At 39.7% G+C, this 21,175-nt stretch overlaps 1 protein-coding gene across 1 annotated transcript; it reads left to right on the top strand.

Annotated features, from left to right (window-relative positions):
- Positions 1 to 8,556: 8,556 nt before the first annotated feature.
- Positions 8,557 to 18,298, top strand: CD86 (CD86 molecule). The gene is made up of 6 exons (XM_026061497.1): positions 8,557 to 8,776; positions 8,905 to 8,954; positions 10,226 to 10,567; positions 14,532 to 14,843; positions 17,343 to 17,477; positions 18,256 to 18,298. Exons 1-6 carry the CDS (start codon positions 8,655 to 8,657, stop codon positions 18,273 to 18,275), a joined length of 981 nt encoding a protein of 326 aa, XP_025917282.1. The 5' UTR covers positions 8,557 to 8,654; the 3' UTR covers positions 18,276 to 18,298.
- The last annotated feature ends 2,877 nt before the right edge of the window (positions 18,299 to 21,175 follow it).

Genomic DNA, 21,175 nt, shown 5'->3' with positions numbered 1-21,175 from the left:
CTTAAGGCCACAGATCATTACCTGCCGGCCACGCCATTTCCTAATGCACCCAGATCCTTTCCTGCAGAAAGTCCTTCACCTTCCTCCCAGGAAAACCCAAGAGCAGCTCCCTGAGGAAAGCTCTCCACAGCCTTACATGATTCTCAACAGCCTCGCCCAATTTCCCTATCTTTAACCCTTTCATCCTGTGCTTTTTCCACTCTGGCAAGTATCTAAAAAACATCAAAACATCTGCCCAGCATAAGTAAAATCCTTATAACAGTAAGCTGGTAAATAGCACCTGCACATACTGCAATCAAGATTTCAGCTCTTCGCACTTGGGTCCTCTGTCAGCCCAGCCCTGGCTTCGGGTGGGGGTTGCAGGCTGAGCTGCTCTGCCCTCACCATGAGCTTGCCACGGGTGCAGGCACACAGGTTCACATATGCCTCATTGAATTGCTTGCGCATCATCTTATCATAGCATAAGTATCTTGCAGTATCATGAGCAGCTCCAGGTTGGCAAAACTCTTTAATTGGCACCTCTGGAGCATGGGTGTGAATCTCAGCCAGGCCCTGTGCAGTCCATAACGTCCTGTCTTTGCTGCTCTGTCGGGGAAGCTCCTGGAGAACTGGAATCAAGGCTGCAGTGAAACATCTTTCCAGATATCTGTTAGCTTGTAATGTAGTGCTGCATGAGAAATACAGTGCTTAGTGTAATCTGTTACAATAAAGAAGGCATTTCTTCTCTCTAGTTATGCTAACTAGGAGGTCCATTTTCAAGCCTTATGTTGTATCTTCGTATTCTTTCTCCAGCTACAAGGTTTTTCTTTCTGCAACAGACACAAAAGTGGCTGAAAATTTGCTGAAAATTTACTCGTGAACTCCCTTAAACTTGGGCTTTTAAGTTCAGTCTGTCTTCCTGAATAATTATTTACCTTTTTTTCATGATCTCCAATCAAAGTCTTTTTCCCTAACACATTTGGAGTTCTCACTAACCTCTTCTGAAAAGTTTTCTTATCTGCTAATTCCTAATTCTATTCTATGAAATCCTTACCACTTTGTGGTTTTATGTAATTTTTATGTGTTTCATTTAAAGCCTGATCTAGTTTCTCTTTCCTTGTCCACATACTGTCTTTGTCCTGTACCAAACCTTTTAGGTTGTCTTCTGATTTAGCCATGCTGGTTTTCTATTATTTCAATTGCTTTTCAACACATTTTCCATGTAAGATAGAGAATCACAAGCAATACATTGCAAACTGAGCTTTCAATATCAAACACCTATTATATCAGTAACAATCAAGATAAGAGTATTCTATAAATGCATAGCAAAGCTTTCACCATAAGCACAGGATCAAATCCCACAACATCAAAAGTTACTCAGGCTCATATAAAGGGCACTGCCGCTTCATCCAGCAGCAACCAGGCTGGCTGGCTGATGATTTGAGTCAACTGAAAACTTAACTCTGTAAATCCATGTGACATTCAGTATAACTGGTGAGAATCTGTAGGTGGAAAGACAAAGAATATTTAGCATTTGCAGTTTGATTACTTCCAGTACAATGTCTAAGTCTTCTCCATCACTATTCCTGGTGGGAGGTCTTAGACTGGAGGGAAGATACTTCAGCATCTCGGAAAAGCTTAGGCAGCTCTCCTGCTTCTCTTGTTAACTACAAGACCAAGTTGCAAGCAGGTAAAAAAATCCAAGAGTGTGAAAGCTTTTAGGTTTTAGATTTTGCTGAACTTGTTTGGAAAACACTTAAATTACATCCAATTAGTTTTTAATCAATCTAGTTGAAGAAATTATTCTTTTGGCTGCTTTTGGGAAGCTTGAGTTAAAAGCAAATTATAGCTCTCTGATTGCTACAGGCTGAAGGAAAAAAAACTTCCCCTTTTTCACTCATAACAGCCTACTTCTCTATTTTTACTCAGAGTTGCTGAGTAGTTTATCCTGGGCTAAGAAAGATGTGTGTATAGAAGCTGATTTGGAATTCATTTCTAATAATCTTGAACAGGCTATAGATACAGGCTGGTTTTTTCTCCCCAAACAGCTCCTTTCTGAATGCCATGTGTAAACTGTGATTCAGAGAAAAGAGACTCAAGAGTGAATAATGTTTGATCTAGGGTTCGCAAGCACAAATGCAGTCATTAAGTTGGGCTTTTATGAGGGTCTCTGCATGCTCATAAGCAAATTTAAACAAAACAATATATGCTAAAGCTGCAAGTTTTACTAAACTGGCAAAATCAAAATGAGATTAAAAGAGAAATCAAATTCAATGCAAATAAATTGTCAGTACAGGAAAATTAAGTCATCAATTCATCAAATAATTATACATACAAGTAGTCAAACATATAAGCACGTCTTTACTCAGCGATATAGAAAAATCAATCACAACATGGCAAGAATGACAGCTATAGTAAGGGTATGGTCTTTGATTACTGTAATTTTCCATAGCTGTTATGGAATCAGTCCTGGTGTCACCATTCTTATAACTTATGTAACTATCCATTCAACTATATTTTTATTGTGTCATCAGGTCTTAAATTAACTTGGTGACTTTCAGCAGCAGAGAATTGGGGAAGGACAGGCAGTTTTGTTTAATCTCTTTGGAGAAAGTTCAATCTGTGCCAACAAAACTATTTCTATTAATATAGAATCTACTTAAGCACTTTAACTTTTGTTAAGTGAGTGGAATTTGCCAGCCATGAAAACTAAGCCTTACTCAGAAACATCTATTTCTTTCAGACAAAATCTAAGCAAAGGTTTTCCTGAAGATCAGGGCTACACAGCAGATCAGGGATACGGTGAATTGCTCTGACATTTGTGAGAGAATTAGATGTGCTTTGAAACAAGGGGAATTTCAACTTAAAAAGAGGAAGTTTCTTTTGGACAGAGGGTGCTTGCTGTAAGAAGCACATGTATCTTGGTGCTAGGAAAGGACTGGTTTTCTGTGGCCTGGGCTGCCTGCATGTAGTAGAGGACAGGCACTGAGTATAGGACAGAGGCAAGAATAAACAAGTCTGTTGCCAAGATCTGCCGTGGAATATTTTGTTGCCTTCTGAGACAAGAAATCTGGAGAAAGAAATAAGGTACTGCCTATATTGTAATAATGCTTTCAATTGAATATTTTGAATTCTTTGAATTGAATTCTGAAAGAAATGGAAATCTTTTAGTCACCTGATAATGATTTGTGCTGTTAATCATGCAAGCCTATGTAATGCTCCTATAAACAAATAGGAAATACATTTGTAAAAATGCAATTGCTATTAGTAAAGTGACTCCACAGCTGCTACTTCATTTGAGTCACAGTTGCTAATTGTATGAATATACATGTTCTTACTCCCTTTGCTGTAGCAAGCTGACCAATCTATAAAAAAATGAGACCAAGTCCATTCTACAGTGGCATCTGGAGAATTACCTGCTGAATTCCAATGAGAAACAGGGCAGAAATACCTAGGTGGACCTGCAGGGCATATTCTCACTATACACATCATAAAGATAGAAATCTTAATTTACACCAGTGTGCACGAGAATCAGGTCCTTTCTTTCCAACTACTGCAATACTGATGGTTGGGGCTGGGGGCAGAAATGCAAGACCAAAAGGTGAAACCTCTTCCTTTGGCTTTGTAAATCAGCTAATATGCCAGAAGCAGCACTGTGAGAAAATAAGTATATGTCTCCAGAGTGATTTCTGCACTAGAATTGAGTGCAGCAGGACTCGGCTCATTTAACTGCACTTCTGAATTCTCACATCTTCATTTAATAATTGAGATTAATTTATTGCAAGAGAAAAAAGTGGCTCCTGATCAGTAGTGTTCCTGTTTAAGAAGCCCTATGAGGTTGATATCACATACCCAGCTGGTTATGAAAGATGCTTCTTGAAAATTAAGGACCAGACATATGATATATTGTATGGCTGCTGATCCTTGTTACATGTATTTGGGTGCATATTGGGAATTAATTACGAATTCTTCCTTTTGTGTACAGTACATGTCTGCCATTAGAGGTCCCTTTGCAAACAGCTATTTGAGACTATGCCTGTGCTGCACTGTGTAGCCCTGACTTGTGCTGAAATCTTTGGCTCTAACACCAATCCATTACCCTGCTGTGTCCAGGCAAACTGTCCCCTGCAGAAGTGGAAGGCTCAGAAGAGAGACAGTCTGGGAATGTGCGTTTGAATTCCCTCCTCTCTGCAGTGCCTCTTGAGGAAACTCCAGCAGCTGACTGCTCTGTTCATCAGCTGCCTTCTCTAAATTGTGACCTGTGTGAGCACACAGGTGTGCTCCTTCTCTGTTCCATTGCAAAGTCAAACAGGTTAACATGAACCAGTAAGGAGTGAACCTGGCACTTGCTACTTCCCAGCCAAGAAGTGTGCTTGACTGCCTAACCTCAAGGCAAGTGCGATAGGTGGGAGAAAAGGACAGACAGTGCCTGATGTGGTTCCTGTGATGCAGAAAAAGTGGTTCAACCAACCTGTCAATTCTGTGGCTGGGGGTAGCCTAGGGTATAGCTTAGGGTGTGGAAAAAACGTCAACCTGACCTGTCCTGTAGGTGGAACTCAGAACACCACAGCTAATTCCAACAAATGTCTCACTCTGGTTGGTGATGTTCTTCCCCTCCAGATTTCCCCCACAGTTTCAGTTAGGTGGAGTACTTGTTCACATCCTATGATTTGTGTTGTGGGACTATGTGTTACTAGGCGGTCGCTGTGTTCTCTTTCAGAGATACCCGCCCTTTAGTTGTGGATGAAGAATTCGGTTTGCAGAAGCAGTGGAATGCTCCATGATCTTTGGAACAAAGGTATTATTTAAGTAATTGGTGTTGCTTAATTGTTATTAAAAGAGCAGATTCTGGATGTTAGAGGAAAGCGATCCCAGAATCATGGAGAAAGTGATAATTCCTCTTAAGATTGGATGTCTGAAAGATCTTGGATATAATAAAAGGATGGTACTGAAAGAAGGGATAGTGAGAAGGAATACAAAATGCATTCAGAAATAGAGAATTAGGGCAATATAGACTTTTTTTTAATGCAACAACAATATAATTAATCAGCAAACACAGAATTTTAAAATGTAACCTGAATTTAAAGATTTTTCTGAAAGCGAATGAGCGTTAGAAAGAGTTTAGCAATTGATTAAGACAATGGCACTTTGTAACTGGAGAAACACATAGGAAAACAGCAGTTGCTTGGGTAATGGTATGTTTTAAAATATGCCCCTTGTTGGATATTTATGTGACTGTATGGCTGACTATTTGGGTGAAGAGAGTCCTAAAACTCTGGCCATGCTATATTAAGGGAATTTCCTTAAGAAGTTCTCTCCTTTTATAATGCCTGCTCATCTCAACCTGTGCTTACAACATGGGTGATGCTGAGTGTTTGAAGGCTGAGGAACACATTTTTAGTGCAATGTTATTTAGAAAACTCTAGGATAGCTTTCAGGATGCAGTGGTAGCAGGGTCTTAGCCACAGCTATCCTCTCTCCAAGAGGCTCACAACATGACTAGTGAAGCTAATCAGTGATACCTAGTGTGGAAATTTTAGAAAAATACCCTACTCTAGAAAATTCAGAAGACTGGGTTACTAGTTTAGTGGCCAGTTTTGGTTTGAGTTCATGGTGAAAGATGGGGGATAAAAGACAAGTATCTGATGTACAAAAATAAGCTAAGTACATGTTCCTAGATACCCTTAAAGGGTGTATTTTGAAAGAAAAAGAACACTGAAAGAACTTAGGAGTCTAAGAGTACAGATATGACACTGTCTCTCAAGGACAATGACTATATCCAGAAGTGACAGCAAGTAAAAGAGAGCTAATCAAACCCCAGGCAAAAATGCCAGATACAAAGCTCTTGTGTTCCCTCAGAACTTTACTCTTCACTTTGCATTTATTATACGCTGAATTTGGAGGGACAAGATACAGAAAGCACAGGCCAATCTCAAAATGTGTCCTGCAGGGTTTCCTGGCAATTACTCTCACAAGTAAAAGGAGTGAAGTCACCTCTCTTTCCCCAAAATCTATCTCAAAGTTCTTTAGAGAGGGAATCCGCATGTGCTCAGCTGAGTGGAGTTTGGCTCATGGCTTCTTCCAAACTGGTGCAGACCAAACAAAGGCAGTCATGAATAGGGCCAATAAAGTACTTGTACTCATGTGGTTTCTCGTCCTTTCAGAGATTGGATTGCAGAGATAGTAAATAAATGGTTGAGCGTGACCACTGACAGCATACTGACATCACTTCAATTAAAATTTTTCTCCCCTGTTTTTCATCTTTGACATCCACACATGATTTCACCAATCCTGAGTCAGGGGGTTGTCTCCAGGGATGGCTGATAGTGAAGAAAAGCACTTGCCACATAATGCTAGTCTTATTTAGCATGGGAAAATGGTTACCTCCCTGAGCACCTGCATTGCATGATTATGGATGATAGAAATAAATTTTAAGCCCTGGGTCTTCAAAGAACTCCCACCTATTTAGTTATCACTAGGATCCTGAAAAAAGTGTCACTTCCATGGCCGGATACAGCCAGCAGGTGAATGGAAAAGCTGCACAGACACAGAGTCACAATGCTCTGAGATGGAGCAGAGTGCTCATGCACTGGATTATGGCCATGATGGGGGCAGTTCACTCTCTATCATCTGCCAGCAGTGTGCAGGAACCAATGTCTCCGTTTCCCTTCTTATCTAGTCCTCTCTTAACTAGTAAACAACTCTGGGACAGAACTAGTCTTTCAATGTTATGGCCCACAGATATAAAATAAAAGAACACTGAGCACAGAATTTTTACGGAAAATGCCAAAGAAATGGTGTAAGTAGTCAACAAGGGACTGTGTAATTCCCTTTCTTCCCCTCAGAGTTCTGGACATGGGCTCCAAAGTGTTGCATTTGCAGGTGAAAGGCACCTTGTAAAAAAGAGAAGAGAAGCTGTTCACAGAACTGAAGTTTTATTGGCCCGTTTCATGATTCAGTGACTCTAACACAGCTCATTTAAGAAAAATGAACAGTTTGTCACATTCAGTGACCTTCCTCTGTAGGGTATGTGGGATACCGCTCTCTGCAGATTCCCAGGATCCTTCATTGTACAGTCATCCCCAGCATCACATTTTCTCCTAGAAGACAACAGTCAGGAAACTCTGGTACAATCTTGGAGACTTCTATTCTCACACCTCCATAAAGAAAGGCAGGGAGATAGTGCTGTATCTGGTATTTTTGCCTGGGTTTTATTTCTCTCTCTCTCTCTTATGTTTTCAGTTCCGGTTTTGGTCTTTGCTGCTGTGAGACAGTCATTGCAAAACATGCCTAGCTAAAGTAGTACACTCTATCTCTTTTGTTTGTTTCCAGTTGCTAACTTGTTTTAATTTCTCCTCTTATGGACTGTACTAGGTCCAAAGAAAAGGGCTATCCATTTTTGCATTTGACTGGAAGCTGAAATTCTTATTTGCAGGAGGGAAATATGACTGCTGAGAAGGAGGATCTGTAGTTTTCTGTGGCTTGGCACAAGCAATTTTATTTAGGCAATCAGTGGTGTGGTTTAATTCAGTGGGGCCCAGCCTTGAAGGAAACCCCCTTGATAAAAATACACTATGTAGGAGAATGGTTTATGTTGTGGTAGGCTGGAAGAGAAAGAGAATTATCTCTGATTACAACTGAGTCTGCACAAGCCTTCTCTCCTCTTCTGCTACGACTCAGTTGAGTCTCACTGATAACACGGAGAATTATCTATATCCTGTGAGAAATTTAGGCTTCTTTCTCCCCTTTGCTAAGAAAAGGCAAACGGCATCTGGAAAAACATAATTCATAGTTCTGTATGTTACAGTACACTCACAAAAAACATGACAGCTGGCTGGGAGAAATTCTCCATTAGACTTTCTAACAGGAGAAGAGGGGTAAAGTTAAAGACCAAAGCATACAACTTTAATATAAGACATGCCAAAAAATGAGAACGCATCAGGAAACTACTACCAGTCAGGATGGTGGGCAGCAGTCTTGCTGCTTTTAAGTAGTGTAAGAGCTGAAGAGTTTCTACATCTGCTCCAGTGAAAGAGAATTCACTGGAGGAGTTTAAAGAAGGAGAATGAGGGACCTTGGCAAGTGCTGTGTGGAGCATCCTCCCAAATATATAGAAATGGCACAGAAAAAGCACAAAGGTGCTGCTTTGAAATGTTAACCAGGAATCACAGGCTAGTCAGATGTGGGTGCTGTTCTCTCACCAGTGAATGAGAATGACATGGAAAAAGAGCCTTGACTATTAACCAGGATTGTAGGCCCTTATACCACATGAATCCAGTCATAGAAGTGTTTTGCTTATGACACAAGTCATAGTTTCTTTTCCTTCTTTTCTAAATAGATACTGTTTTTTCTTGACCACAAAATGTGTGATATTTAGCCTCACCTCTTCAAACCACATAGGATTTCTCTCAGTTATATTTTACTATAGTGAAGAGCAGGTTCCTGTTACAAAACTGAAGGTCACACACTTCATTGCTTCTGGTAGCTGACATCATTGTGTGCCTCCCCCACCTCCTCCTTCTGTGTCACCCTCTCCTCCCCCTTCACTTTCAATTCCCCCATCCTCCTCTCCACACCGCCATGGGCGAGTATGCTCCCCTTTCCTCTTTCCCTGGCACTAGCAGTTGCGGGTACTTGTCCTGCCCTTGGCACACCAGGGGCTCTGCGGTCCTCTCATGGCATATCCTGTCCGCAGTGGTCTTGCACTTCATCGCCTTCTTTGTAAAACAGAGATCCATCATGGCATGCTTATGGCTGTGAAGCCCACAGTAATATTTACACCAGTCAATGGCAAGAGGTGAGAAGAACTTTCTTAAAAGAATTTCTTTCTTGCTCAAACTTTTACTACTTCTTTGGCAATACTGGAGAAGATACTTGGAGTGTCTTCAACCTCTACCATATTTTGTTTATTTTTCTTTCTTGTAGCATCATGGAGGTGTGTATATTCTTCCTTCAGTCAATGATACTTCTCCCAGGTAAGAGACACATTTTTAATTGTAAAGGTTGTTTTGATTATTTGTGTCCCGCTATGTGATACCCTTTCACTCACTCAAAAATCATGGTCATATAGCCTATCTGAAATACATTTAAATTTTGTGGGGGGACTCTATAATAATGTATAGTAAGTACTTTCTCCCTTCCACTTTATATCTTTATATTACACTTATTTTATGTTGCTCTTAAATTTTCAATTTTTTTTAAAATCCATCTTAAAAATTAGTGTGTATCACCTCTGTATATTATAGAAGAGAGCAGTATTAAACTGAAAATACTGACAGTTTGTTATAGGACAAGTGGAGTTTTAAGCAGCTGAGGAGGAATGCATTCTGCAGTTTGGTGCTCCATAGGGGCAGTCACAACTTTGCTTCCTGAGAGAGATTATAAATCTTCTCCTTCTCCTTTTGAACAAAGCAGTGGTGTTCATGTCTTCTGGGACAGAGGATTGTATTACTCATTCAAAAAACTCTCGTCCTCACTACCCATTGCCACCCATAATGACAATGGATACATGCACTGATGAAAGTGGGAGAAAAATCAGCCCCGTTGTAATTCAGTTCAAACAGACATAATGCTTTGCATTAAAGCATAATTGTGTTTATTGACTAACTATTTCTGTTAACAAGATCAGCAACAGAACAGCTAATTCTGACATTTAATTTGTCATTAAACTCTAGATTAATTACAGAACAGTCATTAAACTTCAGATTAATTTTTCAGGGAGACAGGAAGTGTTCACCTGTTTCAGACCTTCTGGTCATATATTCCCTAGACACTAATATATATCAGACAGCTTGCACTTTACATTTTCTTCAAAACTGCAGTGCTGTGTTATTTTATTAAAAGAATTAACTCAATTTAAAAAAAAATTATGCAGCTATCTCTTTTGTGGCACAATCTCATTACACTCAAGATACCACAAATTAGAATGGTGTTGACACGTGGCCTTTTGTCTGCAGATAATAGTCTTCTATAAATATAATTAGCTTGGGCTTGCAACACCTCTGTGACTTCCTTAGAAAGTAAAATACAGGAAGGAAAATAAGAAACAGTTTTATGATGTGAACTTCACAAGCCTAAGTTAGTCAGTCTGAAAAACTATGTATCCTGTCACACCTAGTGGGAGAACTTCTGTCTGAATGCTGACGATTTTATTGCTACTGTCTTAAGTGTTGTCTCTATGAGTGCAAATGTTTGGTGTTCTTTTGCAGCTGATGGAAATTTTAATTTCTCTCTCTTTTTGTGTAAGGTATTGCTGCCAATGTGCATCAGGTGAAGTCATTTCTCAATCACACTGCATACCTATCCTGTTATTTTGCAAACTCTCAGAAAACTGACATCAGGGACTTAAGAGTTTTTTGGCAAAAAGGTGCTGTTGAGGTGGTGCACGAAGTATACTATGGCCAAGAAATACACGAGAACCTTAGTCCTAAATATGTAAATCGCACCAAGATGGATATGGACAGATGGACCTTGCAATTGCTAAATGTGGGGATTGTGGATGAGGGACAGTATACATGTATTATACAGCACAGAGAGAAAGGACTGACAAAGGTCATACACACATCTGAGTGCTCCCTGCACATCATTGGTAAGTAATCATTGCTAATTGGCATCTGGTCATCTTTTTGGGTTGCCTGTCACTTTGTTCAGTCCAGAAACGTGTGCTGCTCTCCCCAAGCCCCTGGAGATGTACCTGCACTGGAGCAGAATTTCTAAAGATGGATAAATGAGCATTCTCAGTAGAAGGTCCTCAGATCTGAAATAACAGTAGTTGGAAGCAATCAGATGAAGTAGGAAATGAGGCAATAATTCACTCAACATCACACCATTCCTGACTCCCACCTTGCCATACTTTATACTGAAAACCATTCTGCTTTCTTCCTCTTGCCTCCTGTAAAAGTTTTATGGCTTCTAGGACCCTGGAAAATACACTTTTTTATTTGCATCTGATCCACTGCCTTTTATTAAAAGCAATAGTAGTTAGCTTAATTGGTGGTAAATTTCCACTGAAACATAACAAGATTTCTGCAAACACCCAGCTATTTTATGATGATATAAATCACAGAGAAAATAAAGAAAAGAGCAGCTCATATGTGGAGGAGTAGAAATTCATATGCTCAGTTAAAGGAAGACTGAAAATATCTCTCAGGAAAAAATGCAGGCATTAGTGAGATTCAGCCTGATTTGTTGCATGTTATCAGAGGAAAAGTTAGAAAATCCTCTAACAGGGGAATGGGATTCAGTGAGGAAGCAATCTTTTCCTAGTATTTTCTAAAATTTATAGTAGTTCCTAATATATTTTTCCTAATGTTTTTCTCTTAAATTGTTCTGCTGGTTACCTTGTCCGTATGCCTGTGTTTTGTCTTCCACTGTGATGGTGTTAGTCACTAATGAGAACAGCTTCTGGCTTCCACCTGTGTTTTCAGGCTTCAAGATACTATGTCAAAAGAGAATAGGCAAGCTGTAAGAGCAGCCAGAAAGAGAGAACCAGGTTGTATGAGGCTATTTAGCCTTGCGCTACCAAAAAGTGCTCCCTGGATCCACAAACAGATAGAAAACCCTGATTGTTAATTCTGATTCTCCCAGAATCTACTTGACAAGTATCTTCAGCAAAATTTTAGGTCTCAGAGATTCACAATTTGCACTCAATATCAAGGCATCTAATTTAAGAGATGCTTAGCAATTCAATTAATTCAAGTGGTTACATCAGCTTAACCAGCCTCTGAGAAACATGTTATAGAAGTTGCATATTTAGGTACAAAAATTGTCCCAAATCTTTAGGGTTTAATTTAGCAGGCCTGGTTTAAACTAGCTGCTGCTATGTTTCTTCCAAATGACTTTCTGTTCAATAAGCTCCCAAAGGAAGGAACAGTATACAATCATGTTTAAAAATAAATAAATGTATAACATAAAGAATTAGAAGATAAAATACTAATGTTGAAATGTACCTGTTGTTAAAAGCTGATATTTTGTGCTTATGTACTTAGTTCCTTAACTGATATTAGAATATCATATCATACATGGAAGGGGTTTTTGTAGTATGGGGTTTCACACTTAAAATGGACATGAGAAAGACTGAGTGATTGAGTGCTGTGCAAGAATGATAGGGCAGTCATACAAAGCTATCTAGATCATGTGATGACCAAGCCCTGTTCAAAAATACTGAAGTAGTTCCTAATACAGTCTACATGTATTATTTATATGTATTAGATAAAGACAATATATACTTATGTATTAGGTGTATGTATTGTATACAGACAAGATGATATATATATGAGAACAGTGAACACAGATGGTTCTCCAGAAAGAGGGGAGGACTTCACAATAGAAAGCTTTGGCTCTTAAACAAACAGACAAAGTAGGGATCATGATGACAAGCAGCTTAACTGGAAATTCTGCTTTTTCTGCTATAGGATGATTCTAGTGCTTCCTTTGGATGGATCGATAAGTGAAGTAAGAGAGACATGGGAAGCTATTTCAAAATATGCGCCATTCAGTATGATGAGGGTGAAACCAATGATAGAATACAGACTATAGTTTCAGTGTCCTCATTTTAAAAAGGGTGTTGAAAAACTTAGAAGGTGAAGAAAAGATCTACAAGAGCTATCTGAAGTCCACACTTCAGCTGGAGATTTTAAAATATCAGTCTGCTTACCTTATTGCAAAGAGGATTGAGAAGAGACTTTTTTTCAGTGTATAGGAACCAGAAATATCCATAAAATACTGGATATTAATAAAAGACTGATTAATTCAGTGAAGAAAGATATAACAACAATCAATGGCTGGAAGCAAGTGAGAAGTAAGGCATAAAGTCACTTTAGAAACAAACAGAACAAAACCACCTAGGGTGATTAAGACATTGTAAAAAATACTATGGGCCTGATGGTCTCTTGAGGTGTTTAAATCTAACCCCCCAGCTTTTTTGGAAGATGTGCTATCTTTAAATACAAATTATGTCCTTAAACATGCTTTTCTGTGAACTTTAACAATCCAGATACAAAGCTCACAAACAGGTAGCCCACACTCTGCAGGCAACTAACATTACTTTTCAATAAAATGATTTTCCAAAAGTCATAAAAATGAAAGTACTTTGATAAGGGTATTGATTGAAACTCTTAAGTTACTTTGATAATTTGGCAAGTTTCACAAATATGGGTTACATTCCTGTCCTTCTTATAAAATGCCAAGGAGAAAATAAATACTCCAGACCAGGAGCCTGAATGAGCTGTCACCTAAGAAAGTCAAACTTTGAGGAGAAAGGGGAAGCTTGAGCCCTCCTGAGGAACAACTTTATTAAATTTTGGGGTGCAAAAAAAGGCATTTTATTTTGTGTTCTGAATTCACAGCCATGGACTCTCTTGGGGATTTAAGTGACTAAACTAAACCCTTCTGCTTGCATGTTGGTATAGAGCAAATAAGAGCAACATTATCTTTCTTCCTCCCTCCATACTAAGAATTCACTGCGGCAAGGATTAGATCCTAGCTCCAACACTTTAAGCAAGTTTCTAGGAGAGTGTCTTAGGCTCATATTGCTCTAGGAAATTCTTGTCCCTTCTCCAATATTTCTTCATATTGTTCTTAGTCCTACGGGTACTAAAATATTTTCAATGATGTCTTAAGCCTGTTTTTTTTAACACTTGCTATATGCCAACATGCAGTCAGTATTATGTCTACATTTTTTCCTTCTTCTTTTCCACTATAGCCTATTATTTCCACTATGACCTTTTAACAAAATTAACCCTGTTTGAGAAGAATTTGGGCCATTTAATAGAGCATTAGCTAAAACCTTTTATTTATTATTCATGTTTTATGTTTAAATAATTCTTCCGAATCCTATTCTGCTTATTATTCATTTGAGCCTGGAGAACCTGGCTTTTTAAAACAACAAGTATGTTTTTCATTGACTGGGATGAGTATCCAACAGCACAAAGCAAAAGAAACTGTACTGTGGTCACTTACACATAAAAGCTGAGCTGAGGGAGTCAAGTTATCAAGATACCAAGTTGAGATGAGTGAATTTTTTTTTGTGCTGCAAAATGGTTATCCATAATACTGACAGACACAAAGGATTTTCTACCCATGACAGCACTGAATCTACAACTATCCTCTTCCAGACTGAAATCCCTGAGATGATTTCTGCCTCTGCATTCCGTAGTTAAAGGTTTGTGTTTTTCTCCTTATGTAATCAGGAGGTCAAGAGTAGACAGCACTGTATCCCATTCCCATTCTGTGCTTAAGCACTGACTTGCAAGCAGGCAAGATCTGATTCTTCTGAGCTGTCAATGAGTTTAAAGGAGATGGGAGAGATAAGGGCCTACTGTCTGGCTCATCAGACCTGTTGTTTTGTTAGAAGGTGCCCTTGAAATATCCTGAAGACAAGAAACAGCAGGTCTGTGTGTGCACCAAAAACATAACAAGCCTGTCTTAGGACCCAGTTTTCCTGAGATGACTGTTTAAACTTGCTTTTGCCTGAGAATCTCAAATGACTGGTAGCAGTTGTCACAAGATGTGATGTGTCTGACTCACGATGCTTTTTCTTTGGTCTGTTTCAGCCAACTATAGTCAACCTGAGATAGCACAGCTACACACTGGGGAACTAAAGCCCAATGAATACTTGAATCTTTCCTGCTCTTCCAGAGGAGGCTATCCAGAGCCCAGGCAGATGATTTGGGTAATATCACGAGAAAATAAAACATACAGACTTATACGGCACATGGATGTGTCACAGGATGCTGTAACAAAGCTGTACAATGTTACCAGCAAGCTGAATATCACAGTTCCTACAAACACAATCACTAATATTAGCTGTTTGCTTCACCTTGGAGAGCACCTGGGGAGCCTTGTCTCAGTGCCACTAGGCATAGGTGAGTCTCCATTTGCCCATTCTGATTTTTGCATAGGTAGGAGCAGGGAACATCACTATAAGTTGATCACAGATGGCCGCGTATTCAAGGCAGGGTGGTAAACCCTAAATAGCAGTAGGGGCTGGTTACAAATGTTGTATATTCTCCATCCCCTTCATTGATAGGCACCTGTTTTTTTCCATGGGAGACCTTAATACTGCTAGGAGAGGGCAGAGAGAAGGAGACTACTGCTACACAATCCAGAACACAGCCCATCCCCTACTCACTCCCTCCCCAGATGCTGCTGCAGCAACAAAGCAACCCAGATATCTGGATTAGGCTGGAACCAGTTTCAGGAGGTAACTCCCAGCTGTTAGGATAGAGGTTTCTGCTTCACAGAATCAGACGATCACTGAGGTTGAAAAGCACCTCTGGAGATCATCTAGTAGAACCTCCCTGCTCAAAGCAGGGTCAACTGGAACAGGTTGCTCAGGATCTTATCCAGTTGAGTTTTAAATATCTCCCAGGATGGATACTCTACAACCTGTCTGGGCAACCTGTTCCAGTGTTTGACCAATCTCACAGTAAAAAAAGTTTTTTCTATGCTTAAATGCTTGAGCTGCTATTCCTTATCTCTCCCTAGAGCAAGGCAGAAGGCTGAACAGAAGACTCCCTAGGGCCATATTTGGCTCACAGGCTGCCAGTTAGACTGTGCTGAGTTTTAAGTATAAGGCCATGAAACTTTGAATAGTCTTGGAAATGTTCCTGGTGGTTTTAATAAGATTTAGCAGCATAAACTGCGCATTTCAAAATGATAATCTGGGTATGTTTTTCTCCTGGATTGTGTCTTTTTTTCATACACTTCTTGCAAGAAATTTAGGCTCTATGTCATGCTGAGCATTCCCTGATATATTAATGATTACAGTGTCAGTTGTGTGTAGGTAGTCTTTAGCTGCCTTGCAGGTTGTTACTTTTCCCTCTCTAACTGAAAAGATACATGCCAAAATGAACTTTTATGGACATCCCAGTGATGCCATAATGTTCTCCTAGATTTTGGGCTCTGTCACAAACAGGCCAATTGTCTAGAGAGAAGAGGCAAGAAAGCAAATTTAAATCTCTCAGTGCCTGCTGTTTATGTTTCCAGGTACCTTATCATCTTTATTGCTGAACAAGCCCATATAGATAGGCCCCCCAATTCTGTTACGTAGCAAAGTACTGCACGAGCCACCAGTGAGTGCCACAGCCACCTCTGCTGGTTGAACTGAAGGAAGGTTTCACCTGCAACTCCAACCACAGAGTTTTGAGCTGGGGACCTGAGTACGAGTCAGACTCTACTGCTGGATTACATCAGGGTTCCACGTGACTAATCCTTTCATTAAATTAAAACTCTTTTTTATTTATCTCCTGGGACAAGAAAACATCCTTTGACATATTTTTATCTGTAAACCATGACACAAATGCATCAAAATAAAGATGCTTCCCACTTTGGTCATATGTATGTGTTTGGCTTGCAGGTGTCCCCTTTAGACAATATTAAAGATGGAAAGATGTGTTTTAAGTGGTGGGAACGGGGAGCCTAGAGGGAATGGTAGCATTGTAGGAAAGCCTAGTAGGGAAGCACAGGCATGCATCTTACTATTGCAGATGTGAAAGCAGCTTGCCACTCATTGCCCAAAAAGTCCCACAGTGCGGATTTCTTCGTGTGACTTTAGCTAATGGGTTAAGTCATTAATGGTAGAGCTGGAAAACTGCTCTGATGCCCTTACATTCCAGGATTTGTAAATAATACTAAAATACAGTACAGAAGCCTTCTGAGGCATACACAGCTCTTCATGTTGCTCATGAGTATTAACACCACTAGTATTAGCTATAGTGCTACATCCTATTTTTCCTTATTCAGTTCTTCCTCTCTCCTCCCTGGCATTATGAAAGTAGCCACTTGATAAAACGTGATGGTGTTACCCAATGGAATTTCCACAAATGCAAATTCCACATAAACAAAACCCTTGTTTGGTGGTAACTGAAGTTGTATCAGATGTGGTCTAGCAATCAAAACCTCAAAAGCACAGTAGTCAGAAACAGAGGGAAACTCCCTTGCATTCCCTGCTACTTTCATATCCTTTATGGCATTTCATTAGGCTTTGACCTTCATTTCCAACAGATACCAAGTAGTAACATATCCCAGGTTCTTCAAATTTGCACAGTAGCACAGAACTAGTGGAAGCCTCATAAGCTCTTGCACTGATCAGTCTGCTGATCTCATAGGTGTTACCCAAACCTTAGGAAGAGTACTTACCATTGTTGAAGTGGCCATTAAGACTTGATGTTTCTGCTAGTTGTTGGAAATGGAAATAAAGCCATATGGATAGTGACATACTGACATGACTCAAGCCCTGTAAAAGCAAAAGATACTGGAGACCTTTCCCTTAGCTTCTGATTCACATAATTTTGGGATAGGTTGGTTAAGCTGTTACCAAATTAAATCCTTGCCGTGTGTATCTCCTCTGTTCTCTTATTCAGAGATACAGGGGGAAGAAATGGAACCAGTGAAGATAAATTTCTTCGGCCCACTTATAGCTGTGTTTATAGTGATCATACTTCTTCTGGGTTTTGTGATATTGAGGAAGAAGAGAAATATCTCATCTACCCGACAGAGTAAGTTATTAAATCTCATTCAGCTCTGCTGTCCCCCAAATCACAGGCTTTGCTCTTTGTAATCACCTCTTTACCTACATTCAGCTGCTGACAGAAAGTTAGGTGTCATGTTGGACACCTAAAGATGCTAAACTTACGCAGACAATTTAGTTCTTGCAACAACTGAGTCCATCCAGCAGTAAGTCCAGCCATCTTTCTCCTGTCTCCTCTTGGGATCCTATATCCTACCTGCCCTTCTTTTTTGTCCTCTGTGAGACTGGAGCTTACCTCTCTTTCCTGCATTTCCATGCTTTTGTTCGGTTTATTGAAGGATTTGGCTATAAACCTGTCCTGTCCATCAGCAGTTGTAAGAAAGGAGGAGTTGGGGGAGGGATGAGGCTTCCATCAACTGCTAGTGTCTCAGTTGTCACTGAGCTGAAGGATCTCAGGCATTGCTCCACCACAGATTCCTAACACTGGACTGGAAGAATCACCTTCTGACCAAGAACAGAATCTGATTTTTGCATTGAATTTCTCTATTTTGTTCCAACATTAGGTTCTAGACATGTAGGGTTTATTCTGTGCTGAAAGGATCCTACGTTGGCATCAGAGCCTATCTTTCCTTGCAGCAAGAGGGAAATGCACTCCTCATAGTCAGTCTTGTTTCTTTATACAGCCAAGTGTTCTGAGCCACACCTCATTCTTTCTCCAAATCCTAAGATAATGGGACATTTACTATCAAACCTTTTTCAGCTCCTATTTCTCATGTTTCTGTAAATCACATACTCATCTATTTTAGGTGTCAGCCTAGCACTCTAGAAGCTATCCAGCTGTGAACTGAGGCCAACTACCAGACTGCTAATTGGGAAGTGTTTCTGCACTTAGCAAGGCCTGGGCTCCCATATTTTCAGATACTCTGTCCAGTGCCAGAACAAGACTCCTCTTCAGGTATTAGAACAACATGCAACATTTTTGTCTGATGACTGAAATCCCCTCTACAGTGTCCCCTGCTTTTATTTTGCTACAGAATGGTAGCAAATACGATGCTCTGCCTGTCTGCCGTGACTTTCTTTTATCCTTTGGCAACACCCTGCTGATCCACACAAAAGATAACGAGTGCATTATGCCACAGCAGCCACTTGGTTTGATTGGCAATGCCCCTTGCACAAGAGATTTAATGAGCTTTGGCCAAACAATTGCCAGTGCCCACCTGTCTTCTGTGTTATTCATTGACTAGCACATGAACTTTCCTGGCTCCTCATGCGGTTATTCTGTCAGCACTCCTGACAACTATTGAGTAGACCACCTTGGAGATTTGCACTCAGTGGTTTGTCTCATTGCCATGAGGATTAATGTGTTTTTGCCTTCTCCTATGATTCCACTCAGAAATGAAGAACTGAACGTAGTGAACCCATTAAATATAGAGAGAAGAGGTGAAGTCCAGCAAAACCTTTCCATCCACATCCCACAAGAAAAGGAAACTTTCTTCAGATACAAAAAGGTAGAAAGGCACAATATATTTAGCAACTGGACAGGAAGGAAGATGGTGATATCTGAAGGGTAGAAATCTTCCCACTTTGTCAAGAGTAACCAATACTCAGAGAAGCGAGCAGGCAGCTGCTCCAACTAACATGTGGACAAAATCTCCTCTTTTCCTTTTTGCTGGGACTCCTTCACAGACTTGACAGGACTACAGAAGACTGCTATATATTAGCCAGCCCTATTCAACATTGTGATCACCCATTATGGTCTCCCTCTTCACCTGAAAGACACCAGCAGTGAGTATCACTACCTAAGTGTCAATATTTTAAGGGCAGGAGCTGACTTTGGAAAATCCAGGGACTGCACAAGGACAAGCCATTTAAAAATCAAAACATTCTCCAAGCCAGTGCAGTTCTTCAGTTGAATGGCTTGGTTTGATCCCTGTGACTTTTTGCTGTATCTTTAATTATGCACTGTGATACTGTAAAATCCTGACTGTAAGACCTGAGGAAGAAAGCAGAGCTTTGTGGGATACAGAAGGGAATGTCTCAGAAGGAATTAGGCCACAGTCTTCTGAATCATAATCTTCACTGGAAATATGATCAGAAGCAGGCTCTTAATCATGAGCCATAAGCGCTTTTGGCAGAGTCAGAGTGGCTCTGTGAGACTAACTTTCTTGCACAGCTCCACAGTAGAAAGAGGAACATCAGGGCCCTTCCCCACCTTCTGAGAAAAGTCGTGCGATTCCTATCAGGCATTTGAAATGAGACATCAGCTGATTTAAAGACTTTCTTTGAATATAATTTCTAGTTATTTTAACTTTTTTTTTTTAACCATTCAACTCAATGTGCCCAGACAGTGAGTACCTCCACACTTTGTTCCTCTGTATTCTGACCAAGTTGTTCAGATGGATGCAGGGACAGGAAATTAAAGCATGAGGGATCACTCTTATGTATATAAACCTAAATAAGCAAAATGAAGTTAAGTAGATACTGAAAAAAATATTATAGAAGTAGGACATGTTCCAGTTTGGTTGACTATGTTCTCCCTTTCTTAATTTTGCTTCAGTGTTTGAAGATAAAGCAATCCATACACTATAGTAATCTCAACTACAGGATGAATAGATTCTCTGTTTCACTCAAAATGTGCCAGCTCTGCATCTTGAACAATCTCTGCACTGTATATTCTTCAACACCAGTGACATCTTTCAGGAGGAAGAATGCAGCAAAAATGAGACAAAAATCTTCTGAGGTCTTGTTAGTCTTTTTAGGCCTCACATTTGCAACAAGAGCAGGGACTCATTGTCATGACAAGGGACATTCTCATGACACAGGGACTCATTCTTATGACATGATTCTCACATTCTCAAGACAAGTTTCAGCTCAGAGTTTCATTTGGGGGAGATAAATTCTCTATAGTTTCTACTGGGTATAAATATTATTTTCTCTTAAATGATGATGTGAGTTGCTAGATGCTATCTCAAATTTTACTCCACTTTCATGGTGGCTGAGAAAATTTGCATGTCCTTTTCAGTGACTAAAACCATTTGGGAGTCAGTTTATTAAGCTATTACACTAACATTCCAAATATTTTCATTCAGATTAATATCATTCAAATTTTATTAAATGTCAAAGGTTTTATTTTTATGTAGAAGTTTATATTTGCTAGCAGAATTATTTAATGACTTATTAAAGTATACATCTTTTTTTGGGTTAGTGTTTTATTCTCCTGTCATTAAAGCAATATATTGGGGAGTACCCAAATTTGGTGTTCTCAGGGAGGAAACATACCCATTTTTAGTTCTTTGAAGCAAATGAATAAGAAAAGGTATTGTTGCAATGATCAGAAATGACACAACTGAATGTTTTATATGTTCACAGAGCTGGACAGAAGTGCACAACTCTGTGTATGCACACATCCTTGGCTTGCTGACCTATGTACATTGCAGACTAGATACAGACCTGAGAACTTACAGTCTGAGAACTTAGCCTTTCAATTCTATGCTGCAGGTTGTCTAATATACCTCCAATGGGACAGTCAGTCTCGAACTCTTGGTGTAAACATCTTTATATTAAGCATGTGTTAAACTACCAGGTCAGGAAGACACTCACCTGGTTTGTATTTTCTCTCTTACTCTTTTTAACACATGCTGCAATTCAGTTCCATCTTTTTCATATTCTCCCTTCCCACTCAAGTCATCCATCTCAAATCTTCACTAACATTAAAGTCATGTATGA

This window comes from Apteryx rowi, unplaced genomic scaffold (genome assembly GCF_003343035.1).
Source record: "Apteryx rowi isolate R43461 unplaced genomic scaffold, aptRow1 scaffold_181, whole genome shotgun sequence".
Lineage (NCBI taxonomy): Eukaryota > Metazoa > Chordata > Aves > Apterygiformes > Apterygidae > Apteryx > Apteryx rowi.
The sequence above is the reverse complement of the archived record's forward strand: the minus strand, read 5'-3'. Positions and strand labels throughout refer to the sequence as shown.

Excerpts from the sequence above, each read along its gene's own strand:
- CD86 (XM_026061497.1), top strand. The coding sequence starts at position 8,655 with ATGGCATATCCTGTCCGCAGTGGTCTTGCACTTCATCGCCTTCTTTGT. Across the intron at positions 10,568-14,531 it reads GTGCTCCCTGCACATCATTG|CCAACTATAGTCAACCTGAG; the intron begins GTAAGTAATCAT and ends GGTCTGTTTCAG. Across the intron at positions 14,844-17,342 it reads CTCAGTGCCACTAGGCATAG|AGATACAGGGGGAAGAAATG; the intron begins GTGAGTCTCCAT and ends TCTCTTATTCAG.